At 40.5% G+C, this 22,910-nt stretch overlaps 1 protein-coding gene across 1 annotated transcript in view; it reads right to left on the reverse strand.

Moving 5' to 3' along the window:
• The window catches only part of F5 (coagulation factor V (proaccelerin, labile factor)), a 126,180-nt gene that overhangs the window by 64,258 nt on the left and 39,012 nt on the right, over positions 1 to 22,910 (reverse strand). Inside the window, exons 5-12 of the mRNA XM_006887454.1 lie at positions 20,376 to 20,519; positions 18,189 to 18,410; positions 15,947 to 16,112; positions 14,964 to 15,138; positions 13,083 to 13,182; positions 11,664 to 11,875; positions 9,361 to 9,511; positions 6,227 to 6,439 (exon numbers count right to left, since the gene is read on the reverse strand). Of these exons, the coding sequence (XP_006887516.1) occupies positions 6,227 to 6,439; positions 9,361 to 9,511; positions 11,664 to 11,875; positions 13,083 to 13,182; positions 14,964 to 15,138; positions 15,947 to 16,112; positions 18,189 to 18,410; positions 20,376 to 20,519 (1,383 nt within the window). The remainder of the gene's footprint in view (positions 1 to 6,226; positions 6,440 to 9,360; positions 9,512 to 11,663; positions 11,876 to 13,082; positions 13,183 to 14,963; positions 15,139 to 15,946; positions 16,113 to 18,188; positions 18,411 to 20,375; positions 20,520 to 22,910) is intronic.

Here is a 22,910-nt window from a genome sequence, read left to right on the forward strand (position 1 = left end):
CCCGGGCCTCGGGATTTCTTCAGGTGCTGAGTGTTCGCAGAATGGTTGGCTGAGTGGAGGCAGGGCGTGCAGACACAAAGGCCAGGCTAGGAGGCTGTCAGTAGAGTGGTGACACTGGTGGGTGCCATGAGGATTCTGCTGGAGTCCTCTTGGGGTGGAGCCAGCCACCTGTAAATATTTAGGTCGTGTTACCAAGTTCAAAGTTTTTCACTTCTAGGGGAGGCCCTGATTCCTGTGCTGTTCCTGTGCCTGAAGCAGACGTCTGCCGCTCTGTGTTTTCTGGGTCATCGGCGGACAGGATAGTGAAGCAGTGTTGACTTGAAAGAGGGCTCTAGCATAAACATCAACTCCAGACAGGGGTGAGAAGCCCTTTGGAACAGAAGCAGCTGACCCTTCCAGCAGGCTTCCGGAGGCTGAATCACAGGGAGAGAGGCTGCCCACCCGCCTCCCGAGGAACTGCTAACACCAGCGAGAGGTGGCACCTCTGGTTTTAGCAGTACAGCTCCCCGGATGAGGGTAGACAGTTGCTGCACAGGTGAAAATCGACGTATGGTTATCACCCCTTCAGGGCCACGATAGGTGCTGTGAAATGGGCGTTATGAGTGGTCCTGCTTTGTCTCTGAGCATCTCGGATGAGCCGCTGCCTCCGTGGTGATCGGCAGCATGCAGAGGGACAGCGCTTTTCTGCGTTAGCGGCTCGTCTGAGCTGGGACGGGTCCCCCTGTCATTTCGTTAGCCTTGGGGCTTTCCGGGGAGCTGCTCCCTCCACAGCTCTGAGAGCTTTTCTCTGACTGAGGCTTGCCGTGCTTGTCGAGTACAACATGCCTACATCGCTACCAGGAGCACCCTCTGATTCTCCACGTCTGCACCCTCAGTGACCTGCTGCCAAGACCCGTCTAGGGTGGTAGGTGCTCTGGAGCTGGAACGTGGAGGAGGCTGGAGCCCCAGGCAGCTGAATGCAGAACCCCCACTGGCAGGAGGGAGGAGGGGGCTCCAGCCAGTGTGGCCCAGCTTCCCCGAGGCTGCCTGTAACTCCCCCTCAAAGGAGGGACCTCTGCGGCCATGCACAATTACCACTGTAATTGTGAAACGTCAGGGAATGAGGGTCGGTCGTGAGGTGTGAGTGGAGTGCCTGCCCACTGTGTAAGTGGAGAGGTCCTTGTTTAATGGCGCAGAGGGCTTTGTGTGGACACATGTGGACACCTGTGTAAATCACATCCATCAAGGTCAAGGACGCGTCCACCTTGCTCGCTTTGCACACTTTGTTCTGCATTCAGAGCCCTGTTGTGACTTCCTGCAGACATCTGTGTGTCCCCTTACTGCCATGCATGGAATTGTGCCCCGCGTGCCCTCTGCTGTCTGGTTCTGTCACTCCGCACGGCCTGTGTGAGGCCTGTCCACTCTGCTTTCAGGCATCACGGCCCTCCTGCCTCCTCTGCTGCCTTCTCTTTCCCCCCTGAGAAGGACCCTGTTGTCTGATCACCCCACACAGTACGTTTCCTCCTCTTCTGTTAATGGGGATCTGGGCTGTTCCCACTTTGGGTCTGCTATGAATAAAACGATTCTGAATGTTCCCCCCAAAACAAACAAACAAACAAACAAAAAACCAATTACAGCTCACTTGGCTCCACAATCGACACTCTTGGCACCAAAGTCAGGACATCAAAAGACAAATTGTATTAGGTAAATCTGCCAGGGATCTTACCAGAGTACTGAGAAGCAACGATGTTAGTCTAGAGATTAAAGTGCACCTGATCCAGGACATGGTCTTTGCAATTACTTGTTATGTATCAGTGAGATGGACACTGACTAAGGATGACAGAAGAAGAATTGATGCTTTTCACTTGTGGTCCTGGAGAAGAGTCTTGAACATACCATAGACTGCCAAGTAAACAAATAGGTCCGTCTTGGAGAGCATGAAACCCAGTTTCTCCTTGAAGGCTAGGATTTTGAAACTCTGCCTCACATACTTTGGACATGGGACCAGGAGGGACCAATCCTTAGAGAAGGGTTTAATACTTGGAAGGGTAGAGAGACTGTGCAGGAGAGGAAAACCCTGGATGATATGGATTGATACATGACTAGAGTCATGGGGGTAGGTGTGTCAGAGCCAGTGTCACTGGCTTAGGCAGGCTTCAGAGCTGTTGTACATAGGGTTGCCATGAATCATGATTCAACGGCACATAACAACAACAACAACAAAAAAAACAATAGTAGCTTTTGAGGTCATGGAGTGTTATGCCTCCCACTTTATTTTTGGTTTTCAGAAGTGCTTTGCTTATTTGGGGTCTCTTTCCTCTTCAAATAAACTTGACAATATTCATAACGGCTTTATTAACCATTGCAAGAACATGGAAACAGCCCAAAAGTCCAACCACAATCTAGTAGATTGAGAAATTGTGATACATTCACCCAATGAAATACTATGCAGCACTCAGGAGCAATGATTTTGAAAAATATTACATAACTTGGGAGAGTCTGGAGAGCATTGTGCTGAGTGAACAAATGCAGTCTCTCAAGGACAAATACTGCATAATACCATAATTGTAAAATAGAAGGATGACTAGTAAAACATGTATTGGGACTGAAGGGTGGAAGGGATGGGAACAGAAGGGTGAGGATGGGTAGGGGTAAAGGCACAGGATTACACAGTTTAGTGGGTGGAGGAAGGAGATAAAGAAAATGAGAAAGATCCAGTGAGGACCTGAAATGACAGGTAATGGTGGGAACAGTCCAATGGTGATTAATTTATAAAACATAATGGGAAAGATTGTATGAAACACAATGTATATTAACTTTGTAAGGAAACCAATATAAAATGTTGCTGTTGTTGTTATGTGCCGTCAAGTCTCTTGTGACTCATAGCAACCCTGTGTACAACAGCCCTAAACCCTACTCTCCTGTGCCAATTGCACTGGTTCTGACACATCTATCCTGATTACTCCAGTCACTGAATCAATCCACCTCATAGAGGGTCTTTCCTTCCTGCGCCGTCCCTCCACCATCCCAAGCATGAGGTCCCTCTCCAAGGACCTCTCCTCCTTACAACATGTACAAAGTATGTCAGATGAAGCTCCAGAATCCTTGCCTCCAAGGAGCATTCTGGTTTAACCCTCTCTAGGATAAATCTGTTTGTTTTCTTGGCAGTCCATGGTACCTTCAATACTCTTCTCCAGCACCAAAAGTCAAAGGCGTCAATTCTCCTTCTATCCTCCCTAGACATTGTCCAACTCTCTGATGCATAACAAGTGACTGCAAAGACCATAGCCTGTATCAGACACACCTTAGTCTCCAGAGTGACACCATTGCTCTTCTGTACCCTGGAGAAGTCCCTAACAGCAGACTTTCCCATCGCAGTAAGTTTTTTGATTTTCTGGCTACTGGTGCCAAGAGTGTTGACTGTGGAGCCAAATAGACTAAAGCTGTTAACAATCTCAATCTCTTCACCATCCATCCTGATGCTGCCAATTGTTCCAGTGGTGAGAATCTTTGTCTTCTTGTCATTGAGCTTCAATCCATACTGAAGGCTGCAGTCCTTGACCCTCTGCAGCAAGCATTTCAGGTCCTCCTCAGTTTCAGCAAGCAGGGTTGTGTCATCATCATAACACAGATTATTAAAAGATCTTCCACCAATCCTGATGCCACACTTCTCCTCATAGAGCCCATCCTCTTGGATAATCTGTTCTGCATACAGATTGAAAAGGTATGGAGATAGGACACATCCCTGGCATACGCCCTTCCCAATTTTGAACCATGCAGTGTTTTCTTGCTCTGTTCTGATGACTGCCTCTTGGTCCAAGGATAGGTTTCACATTATAACGATCACATGTTCTGGGATTCCCATTCTTCTCAGAGTCAGCCACAGTTTGTTATGATCCACACAGTCAAATGCCTTTGCATAATTAATGAAACACAGATAGACATTCTTCTGGTATTTCCTGCTTTCAGCTAAGATCATCTAACATCAGCTACAATATCCCTAGTACCACGACAAGAATAAAATAGATTTTGGAAATCACAAACTTGTCAGATGAATACAACTCATAATCTCATAGCATTGCTGTTGAGTCAGAAGAGGCTTCAGCAGGTTTTCAAAGGAAGTAAATTGCATGGGAGAAGATTGCTCCTTTTTCTCCATGGAGTTGCCTACTGGGTCCTTGAGAATTGAGGTAGTGATGAAGTCTACCCCCACAAATTAAAGACAAACATAACAATATTTTCTTTAGTACACTTGACTTTTACTGTGGCTGACCTGAGAAGGATGGGAATCCCAGAACACTTGATGAGCTTACGTGAAACCTATACATGGACCAGGAGGCAATCGTCAGAACAGAACAAGGAAACACGTATGGTTCAAAATCAGGAAAGGTGTATGCCAGGAATGCATCCTATCCCAATACCTTTTCAATCGATATGTAAAACAGATCATTCGAGATGGTAGGCTCTATGAAGAGAAACGTGGCATCAGGATTAGAGGAAGACTCATCAACAATCTATGTTATGCAGGTAACACAACCTTGCATGCTGAAACTCAGTAGGACCTGAGGTATTTGCTGCAGAAAGTCAAGGACTGCAGCCTTCAATATAGATTGAAGGTCAACATCAATAAGACAAAAATTCTCACCACTCGGCTGATTGACAGCATCAAGATAGATGGTGGAGGGATGAGGTTGTTAACAGCTTCAGTTTGCTTGGCTTCACAATCAACACTCTTCGTACCAGCAGTGAGGAAATAAAAAGATTAATTGCACTGGGAAAGTCGGCTGTCAGGGATCTTTCCAGAGTACCGAAGAACAACAGTGTCAGTCTGGAGACTACGGTGTGCCTGATCCAGGCCATAGTCTTTGCAATTACATGCTATTCATTGGAAAGCTGATGCATGGGAGAATGACTAGGGATGACAGAAGGAGAACTGATGCCTTTGAGCTGTTGTGATGGAGAAGTGTTATGAATATACTATGGACTGCTAGAACAAACAGGTTCATCCAAGAGAGGGTGAAACCAGGCTGCTCCTTGGAGGAAAGGATACTGAAGCTCTGTCTGACATTGGACATGCTGCGAGGAGGGACAAGCCTTTGGAGAGGGATGTCATGCTTGGGAGGCTGGAGGGACAGCACAGGAAAGGAAGACCCTAGATAAGATGTATTGTCTCAGTGACTGGGGTAATGCAGGTAGGTGTGTCAGAGATAATAAGGTTGGCTTAGGATAGAGCAGGGTTCAGAACTATCGTACATAGGATTGCTATGGGTCACAAGTGACTTGATGGCACACACCAATAACAACATTGTGAACTGTCAGAGACCTCTCTAAATGACAGAGAAGCAAAGATGTCATTTTGAAGATTAAGGTGCACCTAATTCAGGCAATGGTCATTTCATTTCAATCACTTGTGCCTCTGAGAGCCAGACAATGAATCAGGATTACAAAAGAATTGATGCCTTTGAGTTGTATTGTAGAAGGGTACTAAATATCCCATCGATTGCCAAAAGACTAAACTTGAAGAAAAAACGCATCCAGAATACTCCTTGGACTAAGAATGACTAAGCTTCTTTTCACAGACTTTGGACATGCTGCTAGAAGAGGCTGTTCCTTGGAAAGAGACATCATGCTTGGAAAGGTGTAGAGTCAGAAAAGATAAGAAGATCCTCAATGAAAAAGACTGACACTGTGACTGCAGCAGTGGACTCAAGTATGTCAGAGATGAGAATGGCTCCAGATAGGAGAGGGTTCAGATAAATTGTTTATCGGGTTTCTATGAGTCATACTTGACTTGATGGCACAGCAAACTCCAAAGACCATGTGCGTTCCATGCACTCACTGTTTCTCAAGACCAGTCTTTAAGGCACTGTGTCTGGTGATGACTTACCCTAGAGTGGATGGATGATGATCTTGAGAAACCCAAAAGCACATTCCCCCCACCACCCCACAAAAGGACATTTTGACTAAACACTCTTTGTAGTTGAAACGCGTAAGCTTCTTCAAAGCTACACCACCGTATGTCTTTACTTCCCACTCAATCAGAGAGGATTAACTGGAGCTCATATTAAAAAACTGGGTCCATTAAAGAAACTAATTTCCCCAATATAATAGAAATGATGGTAGCTATTAAAAGGAAAGCCTGTTCTGCATCAGAGTGCAGTGGTAGTGTCAAAGCTACAGCTGGCCTTTAAGTAGGTTAGATATTCAAAAGACAACTTTGTCTCCAAACGCCCAGGCTCTTACTCACCGACATTGTCCATTGTGATGGTAACAGATTCTCCACGCATTGGGAAGAGAGCCAGGGTGTCCTCATGCCTCTTACCATTGATGAATGAGTGTCCAGTAAAATGAATGGTCAAAATGTCATCTTGGGTTCCCACACTGCAGAAGTGCCACTGGGTATTGTCATCGTAACAGAAGCCCAGTGGGTATAGGCTCTCTGGCACATAGCCATTGATAGCTGAAAGAGTCAAGTTGGTTAAAACACCAGGCCTGTACCAACAAACGGACATATAATTATCCTTAAGATAAATGTCCCTGTGCTGGTTTGACTGCTCACACCAACACCTTGCTGTGGTTATCCAAGGTACACTTTGCCATATCTAACATATGACTAGAAGATCAATCTTGAGTTCCCCAAAGGACAGTTTATTCTTCAAATTTAGCCAAGAGAAATATCAGGGTACAGAGAAAGTCTTTCACTTGTATTCATTTATCAAATGTGCATTACTAATGTGCTCTATCTTCTACCTCTATGGATATTCTAAAGATCAATGTGACTATTAACCAGAATAATTCTACAGGAAGGAAAAGCATAAGAAATTAATCTTCCTGTCACATTGGTCACTGAGCCAGAAGCAATGTTTCTGAAAATGAAACATACTTAATAGATTTTTGTAATTTTTATGGTCTGTTATCATATAGACAATATTGTTGTGGACCGTAGAGTCAGAGCCCACCCGTAGTTGACCTTCTGGTCAGTTTTCAGAGGCGGTTAATCGCACGGGAGGAGATTGCCCATCCTTCTTCCCTGGATATAGATAATACAGTTTTTATTAAAATACCATGTTTATACATTTATCCTCTTTAAAAGTAGCTGTTTCTTTCTGTACCTTATTAGTAAGTGTGGTAAACAAAATAGAAAACATTTCTTTAAGGGAAAGGGACCATGTCTGCCAGGGTCACCACCATAATCATGGCCTTAGCACAAACTCTAGTTTTAGTACACATTTATAAGATATTTATCAAATGACTAAAATAATATGCTATTACCTTGCTCTACATTCTGGATATCTTTCCAGATGGTTTTGCCTAAATGGTCTACACTGCCCAATATGGCAGCAATTGGCCGCAGTTATTTATCAGATGCTTCAACTGTGGGCAGTCAGAGCTAAAATGCGCTGTCTGTGTAAAAGATACACAAAACTTCCACTATTTAGTAAGATTTTTTTAAAACCTTAAATCTAATTTTAAAAATAATGGACCTTCTGGACTAAGCCACGCCATAAAGAAAGGCCCTGGATTTTTACTTGCAATCATCAGATAATATAAGCCCTGTAGGTCACCGTAGTCTGCTAATCATGGTGATGGCACAAGACCATGTCAGGGGCTTGACTCAATAACCATAGCAGCCTGTAATCTTGGAAACATTTCCTCACATATTTCTAGCTGTTTTGAACCCTGATGTATCTCTGACCAATAAATATTGAAGAGTAATTTTACTGGCTGATGAACCTAGTATTATGCTCACAGATCATTTTAAAAGAAAGAGACACAAAAAGGAGAAAAACCAGTATCTACAATCTGTTGAATGGAAAACCAATGTGTTCTGTAAACTTTTACTGAAATCACAATGAAAATTTAAAAAAGAAAAAAAAATGAGCACAAGATAAGGTAATAGTATCTGGTCTATATTAGACCAAATAGCATTAGTTTCATATAATTCTCTTTAATTTTTAATAGGCTAATTTATTGTTGTTGTTATATTATTGCTGTCAAGTAGTACATTTAAAATTACACATGTGGGTCCTTTTTATTTTCTATTAGACAGCACTCATCAAGTGCTATGACAAAGTCCCTGACAAAGTAAAATTATGCAAAGAAAGCTGATAATAACCTCTGTGTTAATATAAATTGTCATGATACTTGCAAATTTTTATAATCACCAACGGTCAGGCTTCGGTCACTATACAAATTGTCCTCTCCTGTATGAGAGTATTCTTCAGAAGATACGGCCATGGTGGGACTGCCTGCCGGGGTCACCCGTCTAGAGTGTAGAAGTTTTCTTCCACCTGACCCTGTCAAATGGTGCTAAAACTTCTCATAACAGTGGTTTGGGACATTGATGTCTTAAACTGCCACAAATACCTGGGCCTTTTCTCAGGATTTCTTCCATTCTGAACTTCTTGTTGCTCACTTCAAAACTCTTTAGTCACCACTTTGAAATCCCTATGGATCAGTTCTACTTTGCAAACATGGGGTCAACATGGGTTGGAATCAATTCAGAAGCAAATACCAACAACAAAGAGGTTTCAGTTGAACTCAATTACAATCATGTACACAAAGAATATTTTTTTTCTTTTTGTTGTGTACTGTCGAGTCGGAACCAACTGGCACAGGAAGAGATTGCCCCACCTTCTCTAGTGGAAGCATCTGGTGGATTCAAACCACGTGCCTTCAGTATTACAGCGCAGCTTCTTGCTACTAGGCCACCAGAGCTCCCTCATGAAGTATATTTTTAATAAATCTCTTCATGTATTGACTTACTGAGACTTTTGCATCCTCATACTCACTTTTTTGCGTTGATTTTTTTGTTTGTTTTTAATTCACATTGTGTTTCAAACAATCATTCTCACACATTGTGTCTTATAAAAATAATCACCATTGCTCTATACCCACCATTACCCTGTCTTTTCCCCACTGGATTTTTCCTAATTCTTTCACCCTCATACACATTTTTCATTATTTCTATTTGACAATTTAGCTTTGGTTAATTTGCTTTGTTTCTGTTCTGGCCACAATGAGTATTAACTTTAATTTCAGTCTAGACTCTCTATATTACTCTGATGGGGGCCTTTAGCACCTCCAACCCAAAACTTCATCCTTTGCTTCCTGAAACACACATGTGAAGTTAGAGGTTGCCCAGTGATGACTAGTCTTTGAGCCCTGGACTCTTTATTAGATCCTTGCACTGAAGTGAGAATAAGAGACAATTGTGATTTGTTTTCAATAGACTTTCCACAATGTGTCCATTATCTAATTACTTAGAGGCACTTCTCAGTGAGTTCATTCTAATCCATGTCTCCATCTCTAGATACAAGTCATTGCTCAATTATAGGAATGGAAAAAAAAATGATAGAGAAAAGCTGTGCTGTGACTTACTGCTCATGACGTTTGATTCATAAAACTTGGGGTCATCACGTTTCACCATATCAGGATTTTCACAATACTTGTTGATGTTGTCCTCAATGTACCAACTCTTGTTCTCATCAAATACAGCATATACAATCATCTGCTCTCTATCTGCTACTTTCTGCAAGATGAAAGTGATGTGTTCAGTGATCCCAATAAATTCTATCTACAATACTAAGATTTTCTCAGAAGCCAAAGGGACTTTGGGTCTCAGAAGCCAAAGCCTTTGGCACTGCTGAAGCAGCAAATGTCACCATTTAATAAGGACTCATTATGAACAAGGCACATGTTAGAGCAAAGGCAATATGCAAAAGCAAACAGAGCAGATAGAAAGATTCAGAGACAAAGCTATCCTAAAAGGTTAAAAAAAAATCGGTAGTTCACCACATCAACAGAAAGTCTACTTATTTCTGCAACTGAAAACCTTAAACTTGAATGGTTTGCTTGATGCGTTCATAGTTGCAAAGGATACAGTAGAAGGCCGCACAAGAAAGCCTTTTATGTCTTCAGACTGGCTTACTTCCATAGCTTAGTAACCCAGGAACTGTCAAGTGCCAATTTCCAATTTTCCTAGGTATATATGTCTTTTATAAGGAGCTCTGGTGGCACAGCAGTTATGTACTCTGCTGCAAACTGAAAGTTCTACCTTAGTCTACCTATCTCTCTGTGGGAGAGATGTGACAGCCTGTTTTAATAATGATCATAGCTTGGAATCCTTTCAACATCCAAACCAGGTTATTATTTGTTTTGTTAATTTTTTTACACCTTGATGAGGCCTCTTCATTACAATTCAGCCTGTAACCTAGTCTGAGAAAATGAGGTTAATAATAGGAGGCTATTTAATCTTCTTAAGGGAATTCCACTTCCATAATAGCTTGCCTCTGGAAACCCTATGAGCATGGAGAAAGGATGACAGTTATACAGGTGTCCAGGACTTTCATTCATAGGGTTTCTAGGAGTTGCCTAAGACTCGTTGGCACTTAACAACATGTTTCAGCACAATTTTCAGTCTCTTCTGACATCTAATTTGATCTCTCCTTTCTCTCCTGTCTTTGTAATGACCTTTTGCTTTCTTCATGGATAACCTCCTTAATATCATTCTACAATTCATCTAGACTTTGATTATTAATTTTCAGTGCTTCAAATCTATGCTTGAGACTGCCCATTGTTATATGTAGGCCGTAGTCTTTGCAATCACTTGCTATGCATCAGAAAGCTAGACATTGACTAGGGATGACAGAAGATGAATTGATGACTTTGAGCTGTGGTGCTGGAGAATAGTATTGAATATATCATGGACTGCTAGGAGAACAAGCAAGTTCATCCTGGAGAAGGTGAAACCAGTCTCCTCCTTGGAGGCAAAGAGTCTGAGGCTTTGTCTGACATATTTTGGGGATGTTGCAAGGAGGACCAGTCCTTGGAGAGGGACGTCATGCTTTGGAGGATGGTGAGACAGCACAGGAGAGGAAGACTCTCAATGAGATGGATTGATTCAGTGACTGGAGTAATGAGGGTAGGTGTGTCAGAGATAAGGTTGGCATAGGATAGAGTAGGCTTCAGGGTTATTGTACATTCAGTCACTATGAGTTGCAAGTGACTCGATGGCACATAACAACAGGTTGAAAGTGCTCAAAGTGGCGAGTTAGTCAGCGAAAGAAAGACCTTCACTGAAATGGACTGACACAAAGACTGCAACAAAGGAATAAGCATAACAGAGATTGTGAGGTTAACATAGAACTGGGTACGGTTTTCATCTGCTACATAGGGTAGTTATGAAGTCAACTCAATGACCTCTAATAACAGCAACAACAATGAAAAGTGACTTCCTCAAGATCACACAGTCAATACTAATAGATGTAGATGGAAAATAAACCAAACTGTATCATTACATTATACATTTGCCTTCTGCAGTTGGAGTGCAGGTAAAGATAAACAAGAAAAGTCAGTAACTCAAGGAACAAACACTATCACACTAGTACTAACGAGGACAAACTAACATTACTTTTCTTTTAGAGGAAACCCCCTATTATTTAATAAGGAGCACTTAGTCTGTTCCAAGCATGAAGGGCAGAAGGTAAGTGAAAGAGAGGAAGTCCCTGACGAGATGGATTAACACAGTGGCTGAAGCAATGAGCTTGGGTATACAGCACAGAGGGAGAGGATGGTGCAGGATGGTACAGGTCAGTTAGACAGTACCTAACAACAACAGCAATCTGTTCCAGCCTGAAGAAATTAAAGGTATTTTTGCAAGGTTAGTTCAAGGACAGAAATACCTGTATGCCTCGTTTGTCCAGGGATCTGCTCTTACAAATTAGAAGTAGGCCTATGAGCCCTGAGGCAATATCTCTTGTGATATCCACATCACTGTAGTATGGTCTTGTTAAGCACTGGGCGTCATTTTCTGTGGGTTCATCAGATTCTAGGATATTCCATTTATAAGTATAGGTTTCGCCCGGTTGAATCGCTCTGATCATGGAGGTATGGTCTGAAAAAAATATACTCAGTAAGGTTGTCATTTGGAAAATCATCTCATAGTTAACAAATAAATGTTACAACTCTCATTAGTCCCAGCTAGTCTTTTTTTTTTTAAAAAAAAAAACAAACTGGTTTATTTACAAAGTTAATATACATTGTTTTTCACATCAGATCTTTCCCATTTCCTTCACCCCTCCCATTCAAATTGTGCGACCCTATGTTTAATCACCCTCCACCCCTACCTATCCTCAACTCCTGCTCTCACCCTTCACCCCCCCCCCCCGGAACCTCATAATCATTCAGCAATGATGGTTTTATACAATATTTATCCTTATGGGACTGAGTTAGTTCACTCAGCATAATGCTCTCCAGTCCCTCCCAAGTTAGGTAGTGATTTATAAGATCATTACTCCTGCGTGCTGCATAGTATTCCATTGTGTGAATGTACCATAGTTTTTCCATCCCTTCTATTGTGGTTGGACATCTGTTTCCTTGTTCTTGCGATGGTGAATAATTCAAGTAATAAATGTTGGAGAGGATGTGGTGAGACAGGTTCTATTCTTTTAATACTGAACTTAATACAATGCTGAAAGCATGTATAGCCTTTAGATATTATTCCACTAGGGGCCGCTATCTCACCAAGGAAGGACTTTTTCACTGATGACAGCATGTAGTGCTACTAGCCAAAAAGGTCAGCAGTTTGCAATTACCAGCTGCTTCTCAGGAGAAAGATGAGCAGTCTCCTCCCCTTCAGACTGAGAGCCTTGAAAACCTGATGGAGGTTTGCTGGATGGAGTTAGAACTGACCTGACACCAGTGGGAACTAAGTAAGGTAAACATGGAGTCCTTGGGTGGTTTGAATAGATAACGTACTTTACTCCTAACTGAAACATCGTAAGAGCAAGTTCTGGTACTTGGGAAGAAAAGTCTGGCGATCTACTTCTGAAACATTAGGCATTTAATGCTATGGAGCACAGTTCTACTCTGACACACAGAAGGCTTCTGTAATTTGGAATTGACTCAGTAGCAGCTATTTCAACTGGTACTGACTAGTTGGAAGGTAGACAAAAATCCCTGTGTGGCTATAACTTTTAGGATATTACTGTATGTATTTTATGTGACTGCACTGGTCACTCTACTCACCAAGAAAAACAATGGAAAAATGTGGCAGACTTTCAGAAAAAAAAAAGTTTTATCCAAAAGTGAAAGATTCAAACCTGAAGAGAAGGAAGAGTTAGCTTGATCTTCATAAGAAGAAAAGGTCACTCCATGAGGATAAATGCTGTAAGGGCGGCTGGCCATATTTTTAAACACAATCTAGAAAGTTAAAATAAAAGTCATTATTTCAGGATTTAAGGTCAAACACAACGAGAAATACTACAGATTGCTACTTCTGTACATTTACTTGTTGGATGATGATGATGGGGGACGTGTGTGCTCCTGCGCGCTCATGCATATGTACAAAAGCATTTGCATAAGTGCATTCTGTATGCACTAGGACAAATGATGATAAAAGTAGTTGCACTTTCCTGAGCATCACATGTTTCAGTTACCTTCCATGAAAAAGGTAAAGGAAGTCTTTGGTAACAAGTTAGGAAAGGTGACATTTCCTTCAAAGTCCATCCCCTGCTCAGGACCCCAACATAGGTCCCATCATTCTATCTCTGCCCTTTCAGCTTGTGTACATCTCGTTTTTAAGATCCAGATGCTCCTCTCCAGATCGAGCTCTCCCTCTCCTGCCTGTCAGATCTCGTCACAGCTACTCTGTAAGACTATCTTCTTGATCACAGATAAATAGATTCTAAACTTTCCAAGACACATGTTTATATACTTGACAAGAGCAAATGAAAAAGAAGTTGGGAAGAGAAAGAACAGAGAAAGGACAGCTTTTCACCTTTTGTTATGGTTAATCAAACATAAAAAGCAGTGTTTGCAGCTATCCTTAGTCTATTTCCATGCAGAGGTGAAGAGGCATTGTATATTAAAAAGCCCTCATAAGTCTCCTTGATTTTTAAGAGAATCTTAATCCTATCTTCTGCTTTGATGATTGAGAAAGCATTTGGCTTGTTTCTTAATCAGTAGGTGCTCTGCAGTCTAGAATCTTGCCAAAAATTGCTGCTGCCTAGTTCTTACCAAAAGCTTAGTGACAGGAATATCACTAAATATTGGGAAATATGACGAGTTGGAAAAAATGTCTGAATAACCGTTCAGTACTTTTTATACATATTTAAACTTATCTTTGGATTAAGACTAATCATCAGAGTTTTGTACCTCGATCAAATTATTCTGTCCCCTTTTATTCGTAGTTTTCACTTATCTGTGTTTACTGTTAGGCTTTCAACTAGAATGAGAAACATTGTTTTTAAAAACTATACAAAGAGAAAATAAAAAGAGAGATGCACTTGTGAGGTTTCGGTCAAGGATCATCCATTGCAACATGTTACATATCTTTTTAAGGATGCGTAGGAGAAAGTTTTCTTAAGCTTCAGTGCTAGGGGAAACCATTTTTCTCTTCTGAATATGAGAAATCTTGCTTTGATGTATTTCCTTTTTTACGTCAAATAGTAGAAAACGTAGGACAAAATCTGCAAATGACTTTTTAGAACCATGTCAAACATGTTTTAATAAGCTCATCGTATCCTTGGCTTTATTTCCTCTATTCTCATATAATCTTTCTCCTCAATTACATCAACTCTGTTTTACTCTCTTATAATTTGATAAACTGGCTCAGCTCCTTTGTTGTATGAAGTAAGATATTGTTGTTGTTGTTGTTAAGTGCTACTGTGACTTGTATGAACCCCATGTACAACAGCTCTCAACCCTGCTCTAACTTGCGCCAATTAAATTGTCTCTGACACACCTATTCTCATTACCCCAGTTACTAAGTCAATCTGTCTCATCACTTGCACTGTCCCTCCACCCTTCCAAGCATGATGTCCCTCTCCAAGGAGTGATTCCTCCTTGCAACATGCCCAAAGTATGTCAGATGGAACTTCAAAATGTAAATGCTAACTAAAAACTGAAAGTTGCTTTGAATTTCAAATGATTCAGTCACCTTTTATTTTTAAAAGAAACAATCAGGTATTATTGTTACTTACTTTGAGTGTGTCTCTGACTTGGGCTCTGATAACAGGACCCAAAATCCCAAATTGTGCAGGGGGATTTTCTAGGCGTTCGGTGAAGGACTCATCTTGATATTGCGTGTAGATGACCTTTTTATAATTCTTGCCAATTTGGTTTGAGAAATTATCTAAATGCGTAGATCTGTATTTCCTTCAAGTAAGATGAAACAAACAAAATGAAACCACTTTTTCAAATGGAAAGCTCATTAGGATGAGGGAGTTCTGCTCTTGGGTTGGCTACCATACTAGCTATCTAACCTTTTTTCATATTGTTTTCAAAGTTCTGATGTTCCTAATTATCTGGAAACAAAGTCACAGAGCAAGTGCTTTTGATCTTCTTGTCACTCTGGCAGCCTTGGGAGACCTTCTTATATCTCCGGGGAGAATTCTCCATTGGCTCAAAATATAAGATACACTAGGAATTTTTTTTGGGTCTTTTCTATTACTTAAACTATGATACTGTTACTGCCTTTCAAGACGTTTTCTCAATCTCTTACAACACTTTCTCATTCCAGGAAGCTTTCAGTATCTTTAATAGATGTAGTCTGAGAGGTGAACAATGGCATTTCAGTCAAGTTTTAATTTACCTTTCTTTAATGAGGAAGCTTGACTATGTTTTCAAGTATTTATCAGGTGATTCAGTTTCCAAATTTCTTAAATCTCATGGATTCATTTTGTCACTTAAAAAATAGCCACAACATTGAATGAAGAAAAACCCTTGGGAAGTTTATTTAGTGTTTGACAATAGCAATCATCCATCAAATAGTAGCTGCTGTTATTATTATTGTTACTGTTAAGCTTAGCTCCATGAATGAGACTTCGCTGATTCAAGATTGATTTGGAAAAGAAGATCTGAACGAATGCATGAGTTGTCAGTTCAGGACATTTCACTGTAAATGTGTTGAATCCTATCAGACAATTCTTGAGCCTTCCACAATGGTAAGATCCCCACGGCTCACCTGTCTATATTAACTGGGATTACAGGTGCATAGTCCCAAATTACTTCCTCTGCAGCAATAAAGTATTCCCATCTCTTAATGTACCGCCGCTCTTCTCGAGTTGGTTTCTTTGGACTTCTGGTTTTCTTTGGGCAGTTCTTAATGTTGAGGTAAGCCTGCATCCCAGCTGATTTGGAAAAAAAAGTCAAAGATTTTAAGAGAAGATGTTAAGATTAATCAGAATGAATATCTTTCAAATAAATTGTGTGGCGGAGTTGAGTGACAATGATAAAATTCATAGTCAAGAAACTTTTAGTATTTTTGCTTGGCACTTTTTAGTGGAGTGCAAAACAAGAATGAAGGAGCAAGGAAATGAAAGCAAAGTTAAAGAAAGAAATTTGAAAGATTCTAGTTGTTTTTCCCAAAAGCAGGAAGATTTCTTGTAATTCTCAGGCCTCTAAAACACTGTGACTTAGGTCTTGTCTTATACCTGGTTTCTTGGACATTAGCCTCAACTCTAAAGTAGAGTTATGTATTTATTTCATAGCATTGTTATTAGAAAATAAATACATTAACACATATTTATAATGGTGCCTTTCACATAAGTACTCAAAAATGTTAATTTTGTTATTTTTTTATTATTAGAGATTTTACCTTTAGAGATATAATGATAATTTTGCTACTTTAATATAATTTTGTTTGGTCAGTTCTAAAAGAAAGCTAAAAAGAGAAATGCTCTCAGGAAGCATCTCTTCCTTCTGTGCACAGACTGTGTACATTATTTTGATTAAATAATCATTCCCCATTATGATATAATTAATAAGTGCACCTCAGAGATATTACAGGTTTGCCCCAGACCTCAGCAATACATCTCCTCAAAACGAGAGTCACATGTTGGTTTTCTAGTAGTTACAAACTTATGTTTCTCCTATTGTGTAGTTTATCACGTGCATAATAGTATTACAGAAATGTTCACTTTTTATGAGAATCACCAAAATGTGACATGGATAGAAAAAGTAAGCACATCCTGTTAGAAAATTTGTGATGGCCTCACAGACTTGTTTGATACAGGAGTGCCACAAACCCTCAATTTGTAAAAACAAAAAAATGTAGTTTCTGTGATGTATTTATATTCAGACACTGTTCGAATCTCCCAAACACTCCGTGGGAGAAGAATGGGCCATCTCCTCCTGTGCACTGACTGCCTCTGCAAGCCTGTTAATGGGCCAGCTATGCTTCAGCTTTGACTCTATTGTACACAACAAGAATACATTTTAGTCTCTTAATATATTTCTTCCTCTCAGTAGTCTTAAAGCAAAAATATGCAGTTGATGAACTAGTTGTTTTATTTAAAACTAAAAACCTCCTTGTTTTCTAGTTGGCTCTAACACATAGTGACTCTCCACTGGGTTTCTGAGGCTGTAAATCTTAATGGAAGGAGACTGCCCATCTCTCCCCAAGCAGCTGGTAGATTTGAATCAAGGGAGCTGTGTAGCCTTCAGTTAGCAGCACAACGCAAACTGGGGTTGATTCCCTCCCCGCATCCCATTGGAATTCACTGATGTTTTTTTGAGACTCAGACCTCAACTCTTAGCTCTTATATGTAATCCATTCCACAATCATTCACAGAGCTCATCCATACGTCAGACATTATGCTTATTTCATCATAAAACCAATCCCCCCTCCCCATGGTAAAGGTCTTACACTTTTTCTAGTAACTTGGTGCTTCTATAACTTTGCAAGCAAATTTTTTGTTTAAGGGTCTTTTCTTTTTGCTACATTAATGAGTTGTTGCTGTGTACCATGGAGTCAGAACTGATCCATAGCGGACCCTCTGGTGGGTTTTCAGAGGCAGTTAATCACACCGGAGGAGACTGCCCGTTCTTCTCCAGTGGAGCAGCTGGTGGATTTGAACCAGGTGCTTTTGGGATTGCAGCCCAGTTTCTTGCCAGTAGGCCACCAGAGCTCTACCCTGTAAAATAATACCTCTGTATATGCATTTACTTTCTTCCCCATTTCTCCTTTCGAGGAAGTAGGGACCTCTTGGGCCTTTGCTTAACTTTTTCTCTTTGTCAATTTTTCAACTTCCTCCCAGTCTCAACCACTGGGTCCTAACAGTCTGTTATATTACTATAACACCAAGGATCCTCTAGTCAAATAGCAGGCAATCTAAATTCTGTCCTCAGGGGCCAGTGCATACATGTCTGAGGTAGCTTGAAAAAGCAAAGAAGAAAGAACAAGTTCATGTATGGAGTTTCCTTGCCTCGAAAGTGTTTTGGGATGAGAGACGTTATAGACCACCTTCCTTCTGGGCTCACTGTCATGTTTGCTGTTGTGGATGTGGCACTGACGAGGGTGATGGCTGAGACCTTGTGATGGTTCTGCTCCAAGACTTGCCCACTGAAATGAACGGAGAACAATTCTGGCCCAGAGCTCATTCCAATCAGATGCCAGCTGATGTGGTCATAGGCGCAAACTGTTATATCTGAGAAAAAGGGAGAGACAGACCATAACAGACAAGTCAGTCGTCTGTGGATTAGTTCTGTGAGATGAAAAATTCACTTACCAAACCTATGCTGAGCACCTGCTATGCATCAGGCTTGGAGCAAGCTTCTCACCCTGGAAAAGCAGTCAGTTAAGTAATAGGAAACAGTAAGTCACAACTCATTGCAATAGGGGACATTACAAAGGTAAAAACAGAGTTCCACAGAGGCCAGAAGTTAGCTCAGAAACTCAGAGATTGCTAGGGATTAAGCCAAGAAGGAGACTGAGTAGCGAAACCAACCATCCTGGTTTTCCCAGGATTTAGGTGTTTCCTAGGATACAAGTCTTCAACATTAAAGTGAGGAAAGTCCTAGGCAAATGTGCATGGCTGGTCACCCTACAATGAAGCCGGGCTCAGCAAGAGGGAACCAGCAGGGCAACAAACAGGGCTGAGTGCAAGGCCTTCGCCCTCTGGATAGAGGAAGAAACTGTGACAGCCCTTTGAGAATCTTCCATTGCTTCTTCATCCACTTGTCGACTGTCCTATTGACATATTATCCTTAAAATGCTATGGACACATTCTCATTACTCTGGGCCCCTGGAGCTTTCTGTGACTAGAGGGGTGAGAACTGAGTGCAAATAATTAGCTCTGCTCCTTCATTGCTCTCATGGTGGCTGGGAAAATGTCCAGTTGCTCTGTGGGAGATGCCAACCCTGGCTTCTACCCTGGGCTCCAGTTTTAAATTTCAGATTCATAATTGCTAGATAAATAAGTAATGGACCTGAGAACTAGTCCTTTATTTATGGATGGGCTTGTCTTTTCTTAAAAAGACATAATTGCAACAGGGAGTCCCTGGTTGGCATAAATGATTGCAAACTGACAGGCTGGCAGTTTGAACAACATACTTCAGAAAACAGCCCTGGAAATCTGCATCAGTAAGGTCAGGGCCTGGGGAACCCCACTGAGCTGTTCTATTTTGCAGACATGGAATTACCTGAATTGGAATCTGTCTGGTCCTCCACTGGGTTTTCAGAGGCAGTAAACCTCTTACAAATATTTAATTTTTATGTTTATAAGATAATAAGCAGTAAATGTTGATGAGAATATTCAAAACTTGAACATTGATAGGTTATTATTATAACCAATTACTTTGGAAAAGAATTTGTCAATTTCTTTAAAACTTAAACATTAGTTCACCATATGACCAAACAATTCTACTTCTAGATATTTTCTCCCTAGTAATTAAAATTGGAAGCAGGAGTGGCATCCACATCCTAAGCAACATGCCTCTGGAAACTCTAAGAACTTTGAGAAACAACGATAGTTCTAGAAAGGCTTCAGGTCTTTTGTTCACAGGGTCATTATGACCTGTGTTTGACGCAACGGCAATCAGCAACAACAACAAATTACACAGGATGAGATTGTCCATATTTCTCTTGTGAAGCAGCTGGCAGATTGTAACCTTGTTTTTTTGGATGGGCAGTGCAATTCCTTACCACTAAGCTACTTGAACACCCTATTGGACATTCTCATAATATTTTTATATATTGGAGCTTTCTCCTAATTTTCTGTGTCTTTATTACATTCTTCCTACTGGCCGTTCCAGCTGGCGATTGACCTTACACTCTTGTTTTGTATGTAGAAGAAAGCATGTAGCCATGCTGCAAAGACCACAGAACTTGAAGACTTCTTCCTAGAGGTACAGGCAAAGTAACTCTTAGTGTATAACTCCTAAATGGCTACTTTCTCCTTATTTTAGCTGACTTCCAATTTGTCTATTTTACTTGCTGGTTAACGATGTATGACCAAAGTTTAAAAAAAACCACAGAACTGGATTACAATACTTTTCTGTTGAGGAGCTGACACAACAGTGAATGTAGTTGATTTTCCTTGTGCCTTGAGAAAAAAACAATGGGTCCCAAGGCACCTCTTCTCTTGTTGGACAGTGCACAGCCTCCATGTTACCTGGAATTGTCGCATTCACATAGCCATTGACTGTGTACATTAAGGATGATGTTGGAATCCAGCTCTTGCTTTCATCAAACACAGCAAACATTAGTACTTGTTGCTTGTCAAACATCTTCTGAATCCCATCCGTAGTTAGGGTGCCTATAAGAGAAAAGACACACTTTTCAACAGTGTCCAACTATTCCTAGATAGTAAAGAGTTCAAGACAAGTGACAAATAATAATGTTATCAATTTTTAATTCGTAATTTAAAATATTTATCAAATAATAACTATTAAAGGAGGACCTATTAAAATCCCATAATATATAGAATTTAAAAATTGTTCAATCATTTCATATATAAGTATGAAATGATTGGATACCTTTTTACATTATTATTAATTTTAATGAAAATTTACTGACTTTGAATTTCCATTCATTCATTGTTGCACCTTTCTCCCTGCCCACCACTCCCCACAGTACACTCTTCTCTTTGAAAAGTAAAACAAAAATTCTTTCATTGTTTTACAATCCCTCTCCCCAGGTCCACTCCACTATGCAGCCTTCATTCTGGACTCCTGTCATGACAATAATACCTAATCACATATCCCTTTTAAACAGTTTTTTCCCTCATCTGTTTCAATGCAGTACACATTATTTATCCCATCTTTTCTGTCTCCCCACAACCCCGATGTCTATCCTGTTTTACAACAGTGACATTATGCAGTATTTGTTCTTTTGTGACTGAGATATTTTACTCAGCATAATGTCCTCCAGGGTCACCCATTTTGATTAATATTGCATGAGGTCCTGTTTTTCAATGCAGCATAGTATCCCATTGTGTGAATATACCACAGTTTCTCTATCCATTCATTTGTTGATGGGCACTTAGGTGGTTTCCAACTTCTTGCTATTGTGAACAAAGCTGCGATAAACATGGGTGTGCATATATCTGCTTGGGTGGCAGTTATGGTCTCTCTGGGGTATATTCCCAGTAGTGGAACTACTGGGTCAAATGGTATCTCTATTTGCAACTTTTTGAGAAAGCGCCACACCACCTTCCACAGTGGTTGCACAATTTTACACTCCCACCAACAGTGAATAAGGGTTCCAGTTTCTTCACAATCTTGCCAGCATTTGTTGCTTGCTGTTCTGTTAAATTTTGCTATTCTTACTGGGGTGAGATGATAGCTCATAGTTGTTTTCTAAAACCCCATTTTTAAATTCTGCTGGCATAATCTGCAGGGAGTTGCATTGCTAATCTGAATCTCTGGTGATTGGAATCCAATAGCAGTTCCTCGGGAGATAGATGAACAATCTCTTTCTGTGCAAACTATGGTCTTGTAAACCCAATGGAGGGTCAATATGAGTTGGTTCCAAATCCATGGCAATGAGAAAGATTAAAATCTTGATGCTACATTAAGTATTTTCTCTGGTGTATTCTGCAGTTTGGGGAAATACACTTTATCTTATACAATTAAAGCATTTGACAATTGTTAAGATTCTATTGTAGTTGTGGTTGTGTGCCATCGAGTCGGAACAGTCTCATAGCTGACCCTCTAGCGGGTCTTGAGAGGCAGTAAATCACACTTGTTCTGAAAAAAGATTCTAGTACAAGTATTCATTTCCTCCATTGTCAATGTATAGATACTTTTTAGCAAAAACTACACCTCATATTTAACCTAACCATCTTGTTTGTGTTTGTCACAAACATCATAGAATTGGTTGATAGAGGATAATCCATTCTTACATGACAAGGAAAAAACCCCACACAAGGTGGTAAAAGGAACAACTATAAGTTTTAATATTTTTCAAAGTTATCAAACTGTTTTTTATATATGAGGCAATGAAAGAGTGTGTAATGCTTATGAAATAGGAATGTATACAAATATACTACATGTATATTCATGTAAACTGGTCAATATAGGCCACAGGCAACTCAATGGCACTTAACAACAACATACTATATTGGTTGTTTTTTTTATTTAAGCCTCTTGTTTAGAGTCAACAGGACACCAGGAGGGCCTTTGTATTTGAAAGTGGCTGTTACTATATTTTGGAGGAACATTCTTCTAAGTGATACAGCACTCTTCTGTCAATATGCTGTACTGAGGTAACCTGGGGTACTGTGATGCTGAATCCTGTGTCACTGTGATGTCAAATGCCATCGCAGTTACCCATGGTGGACAGTGTTTGGTGGAGCTCTCAGTTTAAGACAAGTTTGAAAGCAGGAGTGGCATCCACTTCCTATACAGCATGCCTCTGGAAACTCTATGAACTTTGATAAATGATGACAGTTATAGACAGGGTCACTATGAGTCATGCTCGACTCCACGGCAGTCAACAACATGTAAACCAGTAGTGAATCTCTCACATTACCTCTCAGGGTGTAATCATTGTTTGCAGACTAGATGGACTGAATTCTCTTGGAGTAAAAAGCTTGTTCCTAAAAAGCCCAGCTAGTAAAATTTCTCCCACATGAAATGGAATATGTTTGAAACCTTTCACCTATAGTGTCCAATGTATTTATAAAAGGATGCTGGTTTCATATGTT

This window comes from Elephantulus edwardii, unplaced genomic scaffold (genome assembly GCF_000299155.1).
Source record: "Elephantulus edwardii isolate Elephantulus edwardi_28Jun2011 unplaced genomic scaffold, EleEdw1.0 scaffold00057, whole genome shotgun sequence".
NCBI classification, from domain to species: domain Eukaryota; kingdom Metazoa; phylum Chordata; class Mammalia; order Macroscelidea; family Macroscelididae; genus Elephantulus; species Elephantulus edwardii.